The 20,101-nt window shown below is 39.6% G+C and overlaps 1 protein-coding gene across 1 annotated transcript in view; it reads right to left on the bottom strand.

The window, feature by feature from the left end:
• The window catches only part of SLC35F1 (solute carrier family 35 member F1), a 236,962-nt gene that overhangs the window by 21,005 nt on the left and 195,856 nt on the right, over positions 1–20,101 (bottom strand). Inside the window, exons 4-7 of the mRNA XM_061366196.1 lie at positions 16,698–16,857; positions 12,358–12,514; positions 7,482–7,534; positions 2,100–2,254 (exon numbers count right to left, since the gene is read on the bottom strand). Coding sequence (XP_061222180.1) covers positions 2,100–2,254; positions 7,482–7,534; positions 12,358–12,514; positions 16,698–16,857 — 525 coding nt within the window. The remainder of the gene's footprint in view (positions 1–2,099; positions 2,255–7,481; positions 7,535–12,357; positions 12,515–16,697; positions 16,858–20,101) is intronic.

Below are 20,101 nucleotides of genomic sequence, written 5' to 3'. Positions count from 1 at the left end.
CCTCTCTTTCTTCTGCAATCTAAATTGTGTATGAACGAGATGCCGACAGCTTGAGAAGTTGATACTACATTTCAGGTGAAGTCCCTTTCACAAAGTCCTGACAGAGGTCTTTTCTGTATCCGCGCTTCAGCTGGGAAGAACAAAGTGGAGACTCGTGAGTTATATGAATTGCAGGGTGAGTACAAATCATGAAGGAAAAGCAGTGATGAAAAATGTAAATATAGTAACAGGCTTCCTGGAGAAATGGAGAGACAAGAGCATTGCGCCAGGTGCTGGAGGGACCTTTCCTGCTCCTAGAGTTGAAGGAACTAACTCAGGACGGATGAAATACAACCAGATAGGTGCAGAGAAGGTTTGCTCTGATTAGTGAACTAGGGGCGTGGAAAGGATACAACTGCTGCCTATTGGTGTGTCAATGGAGTAAAATGCTAAGGAGACAGGGGCATTCTTTATGCTGAGGGATACTCTTGGCAAAAAAATAAGTGGACCAAAAGCCACAAGTAAATTTATGCTGGAAATAAGAAGGTTTGTAATTGGTGTAGTCATAGTGTATTGAAGTAAGAGTTTGATAAGAGTTTATGAAGAAGGCTGCATGACAGATGCATTAACTGTGGAAGAAAGATCTTCAGTTTTCTAATCAGATGAGTAAGTCGCAGAGGAGACCACCAGCTACTTCAGAGGTGGAACTCACCCAGTTATCAGGACAGATGATGAAAACTTGCTTTCAATCAGATAACCTGCCAGTTCTGAGTCTTCTCTTCTGGCCTGAAGTTTAAGGTTTGGGTTTTCTAAATTGTCTTTTTTGTTAGGTATGGGCAATGCTGAGCACAAAGCTGTCCAACCCCTGCTACCTTTGAGTCTCTCCCTCTAACAGAGTTTGATTTTGCTAGAACACCACCACCACCATTTTCAGAATTAAATTTGCCTGTCTTTCACAGTGTAACATAGCCATTTCTCTCAGAAATAGTGAACTAGCACAGCTAAACATATTTTGCTACGGGTTTCAAATAAAATTGTTAACAGGAGACAACAATATTCAGCTAATACCTAATGTCAAACACTTTGGGTTCAAAGTGTCAGGCAGAAAGAACAAGGAATCAAATCACCATGAGACAGACCCATGAAGCAGCATACAACCTCTATATTGTTTTGTCAGTCAAATTTTTGTTTCTATAATTGCTTTCCCTGTCTCTGCAAAATTCTTAAAGCCACAAAAGCAAAAGGCAATAGTGAAAAAAATTAATTTTGTATTGAATTCTGAAGCTTTGAACTTTCATTGTCTTACTCAGATTCACTCGGGTACCATTACTATCACAAAGTCTGATTTGAGTTGGTTAGATACTCAGAATTTTAAGTCTTTCCTTTACCTAACACTTCTCTGAGCCACCATTTTATCTATGAAGTAACCTCCCTGCTATGAACAAATGATGGTGCAAACCAATCGCTTCCAGCATCCTGATGCTACTTGCATGTGATGGATATTGGGGGGTTAGTTGTGAATAATGAAGTGCCATTTCTTTTAATTGGAGACAAAATGTGTGCCAGATGTTTTAGATATTAGAACACCTGAGAGGTAAAAGTTCCAACACCAATCTGCTGCACAATTTGGCATTTACACTTAGGAAAGCCAGTGGTTTGGTTGACAGGAAGGGTGCAATTCATGGATAATTATGAGTTATATTTCAGAATCAGCATGATTGAGAATTCAGCATGTCCCTTGTTCTCAGGAAAAAAAAAAAAAAGAAAAGAAAAAAATCCTATGGGATTTTTGGAAGAGTCCTTCCCTTTATGCTGCCACACTGGGTCTGGTCACAGCAGTTGAAAGCTACCTCTGATAAGTAAAATAAAATTAGTGATACAGTTGCTGATGAACAGGTACTCAAAATTCACAGAAATAAGACCAAATAAGTCCTCTTTAAAAAATGGGAATCATAAAATAAAATTAATTTTGGTGTGGGAAATCTGAAGTATAAAAGAAATCGGCACTTTTACCATGTAGATCTAACAAAGCTTGCAGGCTTCTTTTGTTTCATTGCTCTGCATTGACATTTCTTCAGGCATACTGCTATTACCCAAATGCATCTCTCCTTTCCACATACCTTGTAGTGGAAGAGGAATAATCCACAGAAGAGGCTGTACAGGTCAGCTGTGAGTAGAGAGAGGTTGACGGCAGTAGCACTAGTTTTCTTTATGACCACTGGCATAAAGCTGTAGAGGCCAAACATACAGGCACTGAAGCCAACATACAACAAACCTGCAGAAGAGAAACAAGAAGCAGAGTGACCCTTCACAGCCTGTGGAAATGACTTGTGTTGGTAGGAAGAAGGCTGTGTTTTTGAATAATGCATTTTCAAAGAAACATGGATTCAAATTATTAAGACATATATATAGAGAGACTAAGAACATAATTCTAATTATGTAATAGTGAAAACCATGTCAGCAGTGGACATGAAGTCCTTTCTCTATGCTCTCCATAATAGCAGTGCAGTTTTAAATCGGTGTCTTTCACTGCTAGTGAATACCTCATTTCCAGCATAAATATGAATGAAACTATGCATTCAGACATGTCAAATCTAGTCACTGACAGAGATGAATGTCTGCAACACCAACTGCGTTCAGCTGAGTTGGATGGAGCACACAATATTTTCTGGGAAAGGACCCAAAAACTGAATGTAAAAGTATCTGCAGACGAATTAATGAGCCAATGGATGGATGCATGAGGACAGCACTCAAATGACAGAGGTCCTAGTTCTATTTTGCCACCAAACCTGACAAATCACTTCACAGTTTTGCACCTCTATTTCTCTATCCGTTTTTGTCTGCCTTCCTTAATAAAGCTTTCCAGAGCTGAGTGTCTTTCCTGTTACGTGTTTACATAGTGGCTCACACAAATCAGATTGTTAGACACTAATATAATAAAAATACATTACAGCAGAAATCTAATTTCATTTAAAAACCTAAATAACTTACTGGGAAAGAATTCATTGCTTCAGTTATTACTTGATAAATCCCAAGGCAAATTAATCAATATGAAGTTAAGAAACCAGCAAACACTCCACTTCTCTACTCTCATGCAAATGATATTTCGTAGGCTGCTGTATGCTGTGGAATTCCCAGCTGATATGTGCACAAACCTAAATTTAGATTCACTCTAACTCTTCAGAGCATGTTGTTATCGACTAAAAGTTGCAGAAAATCTGATTGCCAAAGTCCTGAGAGGGATTAGAAGAGAAAAGAAACAAAAAAAAGCCCACATGATTTGTATCTGCTTGCATATCCACTTAGTTAAAAACTCTTTAGAAAAGTTATCTAAAGGACAAAATCAACTGTAACAGCTTGAGTCCCTTAGAAGCATCTGAACTAAAGTGTACACTCATCTGAAAAAAACACACCAGACACAAAATGTCAGTGCTCAAGTGTCTATGTATCAATTGTTATGGCATAATAAAGAATTTGAATTTATATTTATATTCAGAATATGGATAATATAAGAACTGCTTTTACCAACAGCAATTTTTTCAGGTGTACGATGTATATGGGTAACAGAATCAGTCTTTGGCAGTGCTTGAAACAGTTGCTTTATGCAAAATCTGCAGTTCTTCTGTAGTAGGCAAACAATTGCACCAAATAGAGCATAGTTTTGATAAATGACAAATTGCTTGCATACATGGGCATTAAGTCAGCTTTTCTTCCAGGCTTAAATCAAGAACAGATCAGGCACAAAAGAACTTTTGGACCCAAAGTCAGCATTCTCAAAGTACAGTCTGCAAACCACCAGCTGGTCCACAGAGCTCCTGTTAGTCAGCCCGTTTTTAACATATATTCAAGTACTCTTCTGGGTTGCCCTCTCAACCGACAGTATAATTTCATGGTACCGCCTTGGTGTTCACATTATTTGCTAGCCAACTACATGCACTTCATGGGCTGCTTTTCCAAAGGGCATTTCAGTTCCAGTGGAAAATTGCTTAAACCATAGCTGTCCTGTAAGAGATGAATATAAAGTGTCATTCATTTACATCTTAAATTACATGTTAACATCCACCAGCTGGACAGCATTTAGTGGTGACAACAGCAAACTGGAATGCGACATATGATTTTCAGATACTGCTTCTTAGAGAGCCAGTTTTCAGACTTAAAATATGTTTGAAGTCAAAGGCTTGGAGCCTCAGCTTCCTTGGGAACTGCAGGTGCCAGCCTTGGGAATTGCTACTACTGCTGCAGTTCCAGGTGCCGGGGCCTGTCTACCCAGGCACTGAGTCAGTGGCATCAAGTGACTCAGTGCTCAGACACTGAACAGAAGCAACCTGGTAAGTTAGGAGGTGCTTTTGTAATGACCTGCTGATCAGCTGGTCTGTCTTAAATGCTGAGAGGCTCGTAATGCATAACTGTCTCAGATGTCCTGGCATTGTCCTGAACTGGCTTAATGTGCATAAAGGCAGCTATGAGTGGGATTAATTACACGTAACTCTGGACACATACTGAGGACTGGTGGTCAATGAAGTGATTGGGAAATTTTAGGGTGCAGACTGTCCAACCTTTTTTAGACACCAGCTTTAGCATAGTTATGATTTGTATCATGCCTGTTTATTGCTGCTGATGTAAAGGGAGACAATTTAATAAGATGCCTATATCCCAGGTATCTAAAGTTGGTGGAAGGAATCCCATCTAGTCTGTCAGTGTTCACCCTAGTGGGTAAGGTCACCAATTTTGCTTGGTTGGGTGTGAATGCCTCACAAGTGTCTGTATTGGACACTTAGGATCAGAGAAACGGTGCGGTGATTCAGGCTGGAAGGAAGCCCTAGTTCAAACCCTGCTCGAATTAAGCTCAGCTGTAACATCAGAACAAGTTTCTCAAGACTTTGCTCAGCCTGGTCTTGAAACCTCTGAGGATGAAGACTACACGACCTCTCTGAGTAAACTGCTCTGCTGCCTGCATGTCCTCAGGGTAAAGATTTTCCTCTTATCCAGTCTGAATCTCTCATTTTGGCTTCCGTCTGTTGTCCCTCATTCTCCTGCCATGCCCTGCAGTGAAGACCTTGTCTGTCCTTTTGATAATTGCTTTGTAGGTAACTCCTCAAAGACTTCTCTTTTGCAGGCTGAACAAGCCCCAGACCCTCAGTATTTCCCCACTTCTCTTAAAACCAGGCATCTCCACACAGATGGGCAGGATCTGCCTTCAGGGACTGCTCTAAAGTAGCCCAAGTACCACCAAAACTAACATGCCTTGGGAACTTCTGTTTAGTTCCTGAGTATGCTGGTTGAATGTTGCATGTTTTAGCTTTTACATTTTTACTCCAAAAGCTATCATTACATTGGGATCAAACGGAATCAGTTATGATTTTTCACACTGTCTTCTTCAAATAAAGACCATCCAGAAATATTTAACCACCCTGTAAAAAGGGACACTTCCTTGGAGATTCAAACTGTCTTTTCTCTTAAATAAAACTGATGTTAGTTTATTTGCTTTTATTTCACCTGTCACTCTACAAACCATGTCATGGTCTCATATGAAACCACTCAGAGCAGTATAATCATTCTCCTTTCAGTCAGGTTGGCAGCAAGTATTAACACTTAAACCTTCAAGGTTTCAAACAGAGCTACCCTGATTTATACTAAGGGTGAAGATTATGCTATATATCAGAGGAATTTCAAAAATTAAAACCAGGAGGGCCACAGCCTGTTTTAAACATGACAGACATAACAGATCGGCTTTAGATCATTATATTCAAACATCATTTGTATTTTACATCAGTTGAAAGGTAGCTCATCCATTCTTAATAGCACGATTATGGCAGATGGCAACAGGCCACCTTGAGTTATTTATTAGGTTGTCTGTTAATTAGGTAGTGACTTTACCATTCAGAAGGCTGATGATTTAACTCTGCTGGACTGCAGGTTTGAGTCTATCATAGTGGATAACTATTCAGGACAAGGCTGTGAACACTCTGACATAGATCTGTCAGTCACTACTGACAACCTCATATCATTGCCAACACAATGGAAAGCACACCAAGTGCAGTGGAAGCCAGTGAAGAACACACAACTACACATAATTGTCACCATTTCATCCATATTCAACTACATTACATATCCAGTTATTGCTCTAACGAAACAAGTACATATCTATGATGCTCTTGCCAAGATGATCTCCTTCTTATAAAGCATAGGGACTCTTCAGAATTACTGACTAACTTTCAATGACATTTTAATGGCATCACTGAACAAGTAAGACTTTAGTTTAATAGTACATTTAACTGATGCTGAGTAACAACAGAACTCCCATGGAAGTCTACATGAATAGCAGATTAATTCACTATGACCACTGCTACTTCCATCAGTACCAGATTAATTATGTCCCTGAGCTCCTTATCATGAAGTATAAACAAACACTGATGCAATTATGCTAATTATCTCAGATTAAAGAAGGCCAATACACTTATAGTACCCAGTTGAGTATGTTTCTCCATGGATACTTTAAATTGATTGTCATTTATTTTATAGCTCAACCATCAAATCTCCAAGACTTCTAGGTGCAGTGTTTTGTGAAAGATGCACTGTTTTTATTAAGGTTTAGGACGATGAGAGGAAACTATGAAATAAGTTTAAATAAAAGAACAGTGTATTCCATAACGTGTCTCTCCTGTCCTCAGGGATTCCCCACATAACAAGTTGCCTTCTGAGATGTCATTTTGATGTTCATTCTGAAACTAGGTAACAAACTATTGTCAAGGTTTTACCAAAGCTTGAATCCTCTGCTAATTATACTATGAGTATTCTTTTATTTTTTCCACTGTTATAAATAGTAAAAGAGCGATTATAAGGACTGTCCTAAACGTTGATTCGCTTTTAAAGCAAGTAATTTGTTGGACTAATACAAAGGGAGTCTTAGATCATAAACTGAGCTTCCAAACTGAAATGGGAAAATTCAATCCACTGCATAGCAGAACATTCTAAGAGCTTCATTGTGCACAGTGCTGCGTAAGCTTGTCTAAAAGACACATCTGATATATTCCACTGAAACTACTTGGAAAGCAATTAACCATTTGCATACAGAAATGCTCCCCTTGGAAATGAGTTTATGAAGCTATAATATGCAACGGAAGTACTTTTTTAGTTTTTTTGTTAGGTTCCATTTTCTTTCTTTGACATTCATTGAAAAAGGTTTGGCTCTTATTAACTAACTCGTTTATTCGTCCCACGTGTTGCACTGAATCTTAGAACTGGAACCCTATTATTGTTGTTTAACTTCACAGCTCTCTGCGTAATTATCTTACGGCATACATATGCTTAACCTAATGGTGCAAGGAAGGCACAGGATGGAAGTGGAAGAACATATCCTTTTAGAACAGTGATGAAGCATGTGGTTCAACCTCTGGCAGTAACTGGTGGAAACTGTGAAACTCTGTGCCTGTTTTCCCAAATGCTGGATGTCTCCGTGCCTCCTTAGCAGCTATCTACAGTGAGGTAAAGTGTTTTCTTACCTATTTGCCAATCCCAGGGGACTTTCAACAGCTCTTTGTGTTCCATGATTGCACTATAAGAGAAGAGAAGGAAAAATTTGATGGAAGAGAACAGAAGTTAAATTAATTCCACTCATTCAATTCAAATGATGGACAAAACAACATGAACAACCTTATGACAAAAAAAAATCCCAGTAGGAACCAAATGCAATCAGACTTTGCTAATCTACTCTGTCATTATCCCTGTGCCTGTGTATTTGAAAGATCTTCAGGGCAGTAATCAGACGTGATAGAATAAAATTTCCACAGGTTTATTTCCAACTCTCTATACCTGCCTCTCTGTATGTACAAGCCTCATGTACTCTTCCGACTTAATATTCTGAAAGGTTTTGAACTTCAGTAATTAATAATGTATCTGTCTGAGTTATTCACCCTTCAGAGTGGCTCTGCTGTGTCACATAAATAGATATTACAGGCTGGCTTTGGTGAGAATACTGCTATTTGTTACACACTGAGAGAGATCAAATAGTCACAGCAATGAAAGTCAGGAAACAAAGCAAAGGATAGGCCAAGCCACAAAAGTCCACTTTCAACATCTTGCAAGTCTTGCATTATAGGTTCACATCAAAATCCCAGATCCAGAAAATTCGAAGGTGCTAACAAGTCAGCTCTTCCCAATACAGGCAAACAGACCCTTGGAGAAAAGGTATCTCGTGATCTAGGTCTTCACTCAGCTAACCACTTTCTCTGATCTGTGGTTTCCAGGTAACTCCTGCAGTGCAGAACTCTGCATGCTAGTCTGGACATCATTTTAAACAAGTACAAAACATGTAAATACTCAGATTGAAAAACAAAGTACCTGGTACAAAAGATGGCATGTGGAAGACCAGGTCTAATGGTAAAACTGCAGAAACTCAGTGCTTTCCAGATTAATCCAGTCTACACAGTTGCATACTGGAAATTTTAATTTGCTTGCTGCTGATGTGTGGTAAATCTAATACTGTGTACAGAATAATAATATTATTTTGTCTGCAAAATAACTAAATTATACGTGTCTTTGATGCATAAGGCATATGTCTCTTTTATCAGCAATTCCTGAAGAATATAATGAAAACATACTGCCATGTCTCTTGCTCTGGCAAACGAGTTTTGTTATAATTTAAACATAGGAACATTGCTTTCATACTATTGCTTATCCGATACAAAAGAGATATAAAATAATACAGTATATTCTGTGATTCATTATGCTCTGTGAAATAAAGAAGAGTAAGAGCAATTCACTGAAGAACTGGAACCACAATGATCTTTGAAAGGTTGTGGTGATTGGAGTGGGTCCCTGATGACTGAAAAGAGACAAATGCAACATCCGGTTTCAAAAGGAGCAAAAACTATAGCCTGGCCAGCTTTACGCTAACCTTTGGGAAGATTATGAAGCAAATCTTATCAGAAGACTTTGCATGAAATGAAGAAGATATGACTGGAAACAGCCAACACAGACTTCTCAAAAGCAAACTGTACCTGACCAAGCTAACTGCCTTCTATGACTGGCTCAGTAAATAAAGGGGAGGGAATGACTGAGAGGATGAGGTATAACCTCCCTTGACTTCAGCAAAGCTTCCAGCATGATTTCACGAAAGATCCTTAGAGACTGAAGAGGTATGGACTAGCTGGGTGGACTACCCACAAGGCAGTCTGAAGAAAAGGGCCAAGAGAAACCTTGTGGGGTTCAATAAAAGCAAACATGAATGCCTGCACCTAGGTATAAACCTATCAAAAAAACACAGGCTGGGAGCTGACTGTAGAGAAAGCTGCTTTTTAGAAATAAACCCTGGAGTCCTGGTGGACATCAACCTGAACGTGAGTCAGTAATGTGTCCTTGGAGCAGAGAAGGCCTACAGCATCCTGGGCTGTGTTAGTAAGAGTCTGGCCAGCAAGTTGAAGGACATGATTTGTGAGACAGCAGCTGGAGTACTGTATCCAATTCTGGGCGGCCCAGAATAAGACAGACATTGACAAACTGGAGAGAGTAAAGCAGAATGCCATCACAATGGTCAGGCAGCTGGAGCACATGAGGTAAGAGAAGACGCTGAAACAGCAGGGTTTGTTAAGTGTGATGAAGAGAAGACTATGACAAGGGAAAAGCAGGGCCTTGGGTGATATGGTTTAGAGTGAGGTGTCCCTGCCCATGGCAGGGGGGTTGGAACTTGATGATCTTAAGGTCTTTTCCAACCCTAACTATTCTATGATTCTATGATAAATCTGCTGTCTTTAATTTATGGGTAGTTACTGAAAAGATAGGATGGATGACAATGGACCCAAGTTGCAATTTCAGAAACTCTGATTAGTTATAAGGAAAAAAATACTGGTCAAACTCTTGAAGAGGTTGCCCAGCAGGACTGGAATTTCAATTCTTTGAGATATTAAGAAGTCAAATGCACAAGTTCCTGAGAAACCTGATGTAACTTTGAAGTTAGCTTTTAGTTGATTTGAGTAGTAGCTTGAACCAGATTACCTTCAGGGATCCACTACAAAGTAGGTTATTCTAAGATTATGTGATTCCATCAGACAGCATCATTTCCATTTGCTATGTAGTTGCTATATCCCCAAATCAAGTCAACTAATTTCTACTTTTTTAATATACAGTTCTTCCCCGCTTTAATCACATTCAACCCACTAAACTCTTTCCACCATGCCTGGGTAGTTAGCCAATTCCTTCCTCCACTGTTTGCCCTGACACCTTAGCCCTTCATTTGCTGTCCAATAGGCACTAACTGGGTTTATTTTACGTTACAGTCTAATACTAAGCACTCTTGCTAAACTGGTCCAGGAAACAACAACCTGCTTGAAAGTCCTCATGGAGACATAACCCTGTACTAGAGTTGAAGCACGAACTATCATAAACCACCCACACTTATGCAGATATTTGTAAATATACATGGAATAAAAGGCAAATACCACAGCTTTTTGCAATTAGATATTTTGAGATCAGTGTGTGTCAATAAAAGGGACATTCACCTATGGGTATTGTTTTGTGCTTCATACATACAGCATAGTCCTACATACTTTTCGATGCTTTCCCTTCTTCGGAATTGTACTGTTCCCTGTAAACATGAGGCTTCAACCTCCAGTGATACTAGCACACATCTTCCCCATCCTCAATCACTTTGTGGATGCTAACCAAACTTTGCTGTGTCTAGCATGCTGGGAAATGGCCCTGTTTGAGACATTCCTTCCCTAGACTACTTCAGTTTATAGGACCTAAAGGTTCTATGTTGCCCCAAAATGGCCAATAGTGTTTCAGAAAAAGAGTCTGCTATTTTAACATGGGGAGCTGGGTTCTCTTTCAAACAACTGATATATTTAGATTAAACATCTGTGAACACATAACTATGTGACATCTGCTCTCCGTTATAGGTAACAGTAAGAAAGTGTTGAATGGCTACATGGAACCAAGTAGGAGAAACATTACTGGTCTCTCCCATTATGCAAGCTTCTGCCACCTTGTTAAAAAAGTACACACATGAACTAAGTGTGGTCAAGTCTTCACAAAGTGCCACATAAGCACTAGCAGCAAAACGCTGCAGAAACTGGTGGAGAAAAAGCTGCTGGTAAGAACTTTTGGGCCAAAGGTTGACTAAAAAACCTTAGGTCTTTCAATAGAGAAATGGTTTCTTATTGTTTCCTTCCAGTTGTGTACTCTGCATACACAGATGTCCCAGAACCAGCTTCTTATTCCCACCAAAACAACTCACAAACCCTGAATTGTGACTAATTGCTTGGGTCTAGGGGGGAAAATAGCACTCTAATTAAATTCAGGAATATGAGACATGCACATAACATGTAGACACACAGAGCAAGACAAGGGCACTGCTCTGACGCCCTGAGAATCAGTTAGTACATAACTATCATGAATACTGTAGGCAACAAAAGTTTTAACCAAAGATATTACGCATATTTACATGGTCTTGAATTCTGTAGTTTTAAAAAAGGAACTGCTTGTGTGGCAGCCAGTTAATATAAATAATTTTAAGTCACAGTTTCAGATTCCCCATAAATGTAATAAGCTTTCTGGCTAAAGAAATAGAATTAATTAAGTGGGAATTGGTGGGCCATTGTTTTGATCAGTCTGTGTCCTTAGAAGCTGAATAGCTCAGATATGCAGGGGAACAACTTGATTTTCACTAATAATCAAAAGTTATTCTGTGTGACAAGAACCAGTGACAGATCTGCATAAAATGTGGCAATCTTGCATGGTGACATTTACTACACTTTCATCAGTCACGGTATTACAGCACTGGAAACTACCTTTCAACTCTTAGGCTTGCAGGTGAGTTGCTCATTAGTTACATGTCAGTATAGACAGCAGTTCCTGGAATCTCTGTGACAATCACCTGAGTACTAAGCATTTTGATATGGAAAGGCCTGTTTCTTAAAGGCATTTTAATTATTTCTGCCATATCATAATGTAGTTACACAGAACAAGCCAACTAGTAAAATGCCTTCTGACTGGACATATTTTCTACCTGTTTAGAAATCTAAATGGCTTTTTAGAACTATGAAAGACAGAGCTGTGTATTTTGTCACTCACAGATCAGACCAACGTGTGAAGTATCTACTTGTCTTCCATAAACAAGATGGTAGGATGTATATTCTATTCCTCCTGCCCCATGTGACTACTCAATGACACCAGTCCTTGAATTAGAGTACTTACGTACAAATTTGTGTTATTATTCAAATCCATCAATCAGGAATATGAAAACTAATGCAAATTTTGGAATTACAGGACACCTATTCTCAACAGGTTATGGCTACCTTCAAAGAGAGGGTTACAGTACCTCATCGCAGGCTAACGCTGCACTTATTTGAATGACCCTGGGGCTCAAACCTGCTCACTTACAGCTGAATTCCACTGAAGAAGGAGCCAAAGAGTCCTATCATGCCCAGGAATTCCACTCGACTCAGATTTCGGACGATATACTCTTCACAAACGTTTGAGATGCCATATAGTGTTGCTCCACCCAGTACTAAGAGATCTCCTATCAGTTTATTTTCACCTAGGAACAAACAGGGAGAAAAAATCAGAATGCCTCAAAACAACCATGCGTTGTCTAGAACCATTGCAAAATCTTTGCTGGAGATTTCAATCCTCAGTCATTAAGTAGCACATATCTGGGTTATAAGCTGAATGCAAATGTCCTATCAATTCACCAGCTGTCACTCAATACCCCAGCAAAATCTAACAGAGGTGAAGGGAAAGCATCATTCTTGCTGTAGATAAGAGAATCTGAAAGAACCTGAAAAATCTGTAAAAAAATACAGAAACCAAGTGACACATTTCAGTGACTATTCTTTTTTATTTTACTACTATTATTTTCTTTTTGCAGGTAGAATGTGACTCACCTATATAGAGCAAAAAAACTTCTTTTCCTTAAAAATACCTCTTGATTTATTGAGTTCCTGCATTTTTGTTATTACGGATTTGTAAAATACACACTGAAGTAAATAAAAATGGAAGCTTAACATTCCATTTGGTTCAAAATGACCTTTACAACATTTTTCCTTATGGTGTTCTTTTAAGCCTTCAGTTTTAATTCCAAGCTACAGTGCTGAAATTTCCAGTGAAAAGAAACTTACGGAAATAAGTACTGGGTTCATTTACCCAGTATCCTGTCTCTAAAAATGGCTATAAGTGCCAGAAAAGTGTAAGTTGTTTAGGGACAAATAGGAATGAGGTAAAGTTTAAAATACCGCCACTAATGATGTTTTAGTCTTCACCATTTTTAAGCGCAGAGGAGATGCGGCTTCTGTGTGTTTATCAAACATTACTAGATTTCTCTTTCACGTACTCATCCAGTCTCCCACTGAATTTCTGTTTCACATGTACCTCGACTGACAGCATGTTTATATTTGACAATTTATCTTTTTAAGATTTGGTAGTTATTTTCCTTTTAGCCTTCTTTTGCAGTCAGAAGATGCCCTTAATTTAAAATAAGCATCAGCACTTCACAAGAACTCTTCCTATCCCTGATGCATTTGATGTTCCAAAAGAGGCTCACTGAGCTCACTAATTTGGTATTTATTACAGCTACTCACTGACACTTTGGGGAAGCTTTTGACCTTACAGCTTGGATGTGCTGAACTGCTGAGACAAAAGTATCATCATCCTTTCGCATCTGTGAAACAAAGCTCAGAGGCTGAGCATTTTCATGGAAATGGGATGGCTCCAAGCACCACACCGTGATGGCCCTCTCCAAAGTGCACTCATGATAAGAGAGTGTAAGCCTCAACCTCCAGAGCTCTCCCAGAAGAGGAAGCCAAGATCTGGTCAAAGCATGGGTCTGCCCAACCCAGAACCCTCCTCTGGCAGCACAGGGTGGCTGAAGAAAGCATAAAGAAATAGGGATATTTATCAGCCAGTTCTCAGCAGATTAGGAATTTTCTAAGATGGAAGTTGCATTAAACCATTAAACTTCATAGAACTGGAGGCACTCGTCACTAATTTGTGTGAAGTCTGTATATTTTTAGTCTATCATTAAAAAGGACTTCATGTGTTCAGCTTTTAAGCCTGGTACCTCAAAATTATATTGGTGATCCCATAATTTCCTGATTATGAGAAGTATTTAGAATCAGTCTCTACTGACCTTCTCCATACCAGTGAAAACTTTATGTACCTTTATCTTATTCTCTTTGCTGCCTTTTCTGAGAGGTAAAAGGTCACAGTCTGCCTATCGTCTGTTCACCCTGAAGCCATTTTAGGCCCTTGAATAGCTTTTTCACTTTTCTCTGTTGCTTCTGTGGGCTTATTTTCTGGTCATTTCTTTTTGAGATGCAGTGACTAGAGCAATATATGGTACTCAGGAAGTTAGTGTATCAAAACTTTATATACTGGCATAAAAATGTTTTACATTATATTTTTGGTTTCTTTACTGGAAGTTCCTAGCATCCTGCTTGTCAAATACCTTTTCTTTGCTCCTTAAGGGGCTGACTTTGGAACTTTCCCCCAAACCCGATATATCCTAACACACGTATTTTCACGGATGCAAGATCTACATGTGTCTACATTGCTAAGGACTGACTACAGGCATTTTAAAGACTTTTATGTTCATACAGTTGCACTTGACCAATTTAATGGTGTAGGTCATTCTTGTGAAGAAACACAAGGCATAGCTTGGCAAAACACATCTTGCATTAATCATTATTAGCATTTTTAATGTTCTCTGGAAGCAGAATTCATACAGTCCAGAGAGGAGTTAATGTTTTGTGGACTATAGTATAGCATAAATAATTTCAATTTAAACTATGTTCTGACATGATTGCTTTTCATACTCTCACTTGGCCACTTTGCCACATTTTAACCTTAAAACCCAACATTACGAGGTGTTTCTCTTTGCTTTTGCTTGTAATTATCATAATATCAAAATATTAGCCTCAATGTGTCTCATCTTAGATGAAACATACTCTAACATACTTATTAACAGGACTGAAGGGACTTGTTTTCAGAGACTGTGGTAAGCAAGAGCTATGAAGTGCTTTGCAAAATCTGGATGGAACACTTAGACCTCTGTATTTTAGACCTCTGTGTATTCCAGGAGCACAAGTACCAACGGTATTACTTGAGGAAAGTGTTATTTTAAGGTATACTGGACACATAAGGTCATAGAGCGCAAAGTAATTGCTTTTCTTATTGAGTAATGTGTAAACCATCAGTCAGGATACAATAAAAAGAGGTAAACTACCACAGATTTTTAATGTACAGTTTTACCCTTTCAGATTAATTATACCACCTGATCCATTTTACTTTGCTAAGGACAACATTAATAACATTATTTTGCCACTTAAAGAAAGCTGCAGTCTCTCCACATAGGGATAAGCACGGACACAGTTTTTCATGTGTAGGTCTGAATTAAAAGGCAATGACGCATGTTAACAGATTTTTTTGGACAGATTTACCTAACAGCTATACCTGTGCTTTAGTAACAAATATATGGAAAATAATAACCTAATTATTGCAGTTTGATGGCAAAGTGTCAGTGTTCTTCAATCTGTTCCTTGTTTGCTGAGGTGCGTTGCCCCACACACTCCTGCTGATCACTCACCTGCCCTACCATGTTACTCTCTAGATTACTGAGCACAGGATGTTTCCTCTGGAACCCAGGTTTGAAATCTCAGTTTCTCTGAAATCAGTCATTCCGAATGCAGCTTTGGTTGGCTGATTTCACAGGAGAGAGTATATTCTTTTCTTTTTAGCTGGGGCAGGATTATTTCTGGAGGAGACCAATGAAGTGAAAGTTTCTTTTCAGGATAAAGGACAGGGATAAAAGGGGGCAGGGAGATATGTGAGTTCTTCCACAAACTCCCTTGTTTTATTTAGTAGCATCCTGGCAAATGCAGTTCTTACAGCACTCGCATTTGTATTCAGAAAGCTGAGTCAAGAATTTTAAATCCCAGTGTATTATGCACAGATCACAATTCAGTGCTTTTAATTAAGAATGAAAACGGTGCCTAATTGACAATCTTTGAAAAGAATTTCCAGCCTTCCCACATCATTTGGGTTGGCACTAGAGAAATCAATGTGACAGGGAAAGCTGATCGATGAAATCTAACTCTAGCTGCATTAACAGCTACACACACATTATTCATATGATGCTGCTGAATATTTTACACACAAGAAAGTTCTCTTCAACAATGACAGAGGCAAATCCCAACCTTTTATTCTGGGACTGCGTGCAAAACCCAATTGGTACAGTCAGCATGCAGGTTCAGTGTCTCTTAGCATATACCTAGTGACCCTGCCTCTGTACAAAACATAGAGCAAAGTTTAGGAGAATTTAGGGTACACAGTAGACAAAAGAGGTGCTTATGACTCAAAGATGTAGCCAATTTGGAAAGGAAGCAATTGAGATTTGCAGTCAAACAACTAAGCCAAAACAGAATGAAACTACAAGTATTTAGCTTGTCCCCTCTGCCTGAACAGAGGGTGACCTGTGTTGAAGACACAGAGCCCATGAAGTCCATTTGAAGCAGTGGTAACTTTCAAGTGTTGACCCATTTTTGTTCTCTGTCCCTCCTGACAAAGAAGGAACTTGAAATAGTGCTTTGGATCCATGAAGGCACAGGCTTTCTTGCCAATTCCCTTCCCCCCCCCCCCCCTTTTTTTTTTTGTTCCAGTCTGTTATGTTCTGGTCAATGTTTTCTCTGAACAGTACTTGGTCATGCAACCCAACCATCCTTACTCACCTGCTCCTTGTTGTCTCCCAACGAGGACATCTGCTCCTGCCATGCAGCCCATGCCCAGAATGCAGACCACAATCCCAATGAAATGTACTGCCTTGTATCGTACCAGTAAGAAAAACCAGGAGAGCAGTATCACCACTGGGATGACAAAACAATCTAGGAGCTGTCAAGAAAGAGAGGAAAAACACCAACAAATCAACATGCTAACACTTTGCTTAAAATACTAGGATAGATTCCAGCAGAGAGGAGCAGGGTTATTTAGTTAGTAACAGAATTTTCTACCAGAGAGTATATTCAAGTGATTGTATCATCCATCAGACAGGACAGGACTATTCTGTTCATGACTGTTCCACAAATTCAGGAGACCTGTTGCTCTACAGTAACACCCAAAAGCACTGCTTTACTCTTGGATTCAGAGGCATATTTCAAATCCATGGGAAGGAAACCTGGGCCAAAAGAGAGCCACACCACTCCATCTGGTCCTCACCTCTGGTGATTAACAACAAAGACTGAGGGCAGTTTTCCTGCAGTTTAGACATATGCTTAAATTCAGTAATTTCACACCCAAATAGCAGGAATGCTCATAATGTGCAAGTTGACCAGATTTATTAAATCTGGCTGAATAAATCCAGAAGGTTCTGCATGTAGAATATTTATGGAAAAACTGCCCCCTGTGGGGAGGGACTGTTAACTCCTTGAAAATATAGCCCCGTATGTCTCTGAAGGAAAAACAAAACAAAACAAAACAACACTTTGCCTGCAGTGCAAGCAGCAAAATCATCTTGCCAATGGACTCTGGGAAAGAGATTTCTCAAAGAAGTGTTATGAAACAGTCTTTAATTGTGGTTTGTGTTTTGGGGTTTTATAAAGAGGCACTCAGAAATAAACTCAGAGAACCCATGATAAAAAAAGAAAAGCACCAAATATTTGTGAGAGGTCCTTGAGAATTAAAAATTAAAAGATGTTTCAGAAACTACCAGTATGTTACCAGGAAACAAAAATCCTGGGTAAGAAACATCCAAAGAAACTTGACTTTAATCTCACTTCCTAAAAAGGATACAGATAATTAGGAGTTGTGGTTTTGTTGACTAACAATAGGATTTAATGAATTGTGCAGGGCACACTGCTGTTCAATGCCAACTGTACAGCAGGAACTAGAGCTATAGGATTGCATCTTTTCCCTAATAAAAATGTCTGGAATAGCCAAAGGAGAAGACCGTGTTCATAGTTCTGGAAAACTACTCCAGACATTGCAACCTTGATTTTAGATGATGCAATTTGGTTTCTCTTCCCTTTGGGTCTATTACCTGTCACTTGTTCTCTCAATGCAATTCACCACTAAGCACACTAAGTGGCATCAAATAATGATCACATCCCTTTTAACTTCTTTGTCTGTTCACACATTATCTGAAGAGAACAAGATTTTTGAATGATATCAAGAATTCTGGAATTCCAGTGCTTAGAAAATTATTATTTTATATGTGAGATACCTATGTAACAAATATTAAATTTGGGGGATCTGCAAAAATATAAAAGCCAATTTTTGGACAGAGGAAAAATTGCCTGAAACTTTGTTTGAAAAACAAGAGTGTGCAGTGGAAAGCCACCCATTTCAAAGATTCTCCAGACAGTCAGTGGCAAAAGCCTTCAGAAGAGAGCCAGTTCTGCAGCGGGACCATGCTGCTCTTGGGAGGCTCAAGCAGCTCCAAAGAGCTGCAGAGCAGATGAAGGAAATTACAAATGGGAAAAATCCATGCCAAAAGCAAGTTCTGTTTTTAAGATGAGAGCTAATAATAGAAAAGGCATGAACAGGCCTCTTTACAGTGAAATCTTCCCCCAGCAGTCCTCAAAATGCCATCTTTCACAGACCAAAAGTGAAAAGGGAGAAGGTCTGAAAGAACTGTCACAAGATCCTTCATCTGCACAGGACATCTGTTCTGCCCCTGAAAAGCCTGTAATGTGTACAGCGTATAACACATCTAACAGTAACTAGTCTTTGCAGAAGCATGCATACACAAGACATAAGAACAAATTCAGAAGTCACACTGCTGGCAGCAGCTGTCTCCTGGGGCAGGGAGGGATGATGGCAGGACTACTGGGCATACTCATTAAATCCAGGCATATGGTGCAGGCGAGGTGGCACATGGCCTTCTCCTGGCACTGCAAGGAGGGACAGTGCCAATCTAGCCAGAACAGATGGTCACTGCTGCAAGGATAACATCCTCTGCACATTTCTCATTTGCTGTGCATTTCAGCACTTTACTAGTGCAGCCCCAGCATGCACAAGCAATAGGTAGCACATCTGAGAGAAGCTCATTCATCAGTGCAACCTATGGGATGTGGACAAAACTCAACACCTCCCCTCTCAATCCACAGCTCATGCCATAATGCTGGATGTGTGCTCTTCATCAGCTGCACTGGAAGACAGATCACCCATCCTCTGTGCTGAAGATGGAGGGAAGGTGGTACCAAACAGCAGGGGGGCAGTTATTCCTTACACTGCTCATAGCTATCCCTGAAGGTGTGAATACCTCCATCCCATTCCCCTGCATTGCAGCACTGAACAGGTGAGCTTAAATAACAGTTTTCTCACCTTATCACTGTTTTCCACTACTTAAAGAGCGGTTATGAGAAGATGAAGGCTCTTTCATCACTAGGAGCCTTCATGGAGAAGACAAGGAGAAATGGGTACACTGAGGAAAATTTCATCTTGATGTAAGAAATAAGTTTTTTACACTGGGAACAATCAATCATTGGAATAAATGCCCTAGGGATGTGGTAGAGTCCCCATCACCAGAGTTTCCGCATCACCAAGATGTGATTTGACAGGGTGCTAAATAATCTCATCTTTCCAAGCAAAGGTTGGACCAGATGATCTTTGGAAGTCACTTCCAAGCTAGGCCATTCTATGAGTTTAACTTCACCAGCAGCTGACATCAAAACAAGATGGAGAAGTACATGGGCAGGCACTTGTATCAACTTGGAGGAGGCAACCAAAATCTATCACCAGTAAGAGCCACTTGGCTTAGTGACCATGGTTTCCCTTCCACTCTGTCTTCCTGGAGTCACTAGTAGCCAGCATATTATACCAACTCTATTAACTTTGCACTGGAGAAGAGAAGAAGCACCCTTACCCTTGATTCAGAGCTGAAAATGAGTAAAGCTGGACGAGCCAGAGGTACTGCACAGTCTGCCATTGCCTTCCTCAGGTGAGTACCTAAGATTTGAGCACCCTCTTTCCCATACATGCATTATATACCACCTCAAAGACGCCGCCGCACAAAACAGAGCAGAAAGCCTTACCAACAGTTAAGCACAGAGGTGTTTTAAGAAACCACTCATAAGTCAGACAGTAAGCATCCGCATGCATCTTTCCAGTTCTTTTCTATGCAAAGGTAAGTGAACCT

Source organism: Neopsephotus bourkii, unplaced genomic scaffold, assembly GCF_033783945.1.
Source record: "Neopsephotus bourkii isolate Nb327-2 ecotype Australia unplaced genomic scaffold, CSIRO-AGI_Nbou_v1 NB_1314, whole genome shotgun sequence".
Taxonomy (NCBI): Eukaryota; Metazoa; Chordata; class Aves; order Psittaciformes; family Psittacidae; genus Neopsephotus; species Neopsephotus bourkii.
Note: the sequence above shows the minus strand (reverse complement) of the source record. Positions and strands in the feature narration are given on the sequence as shown.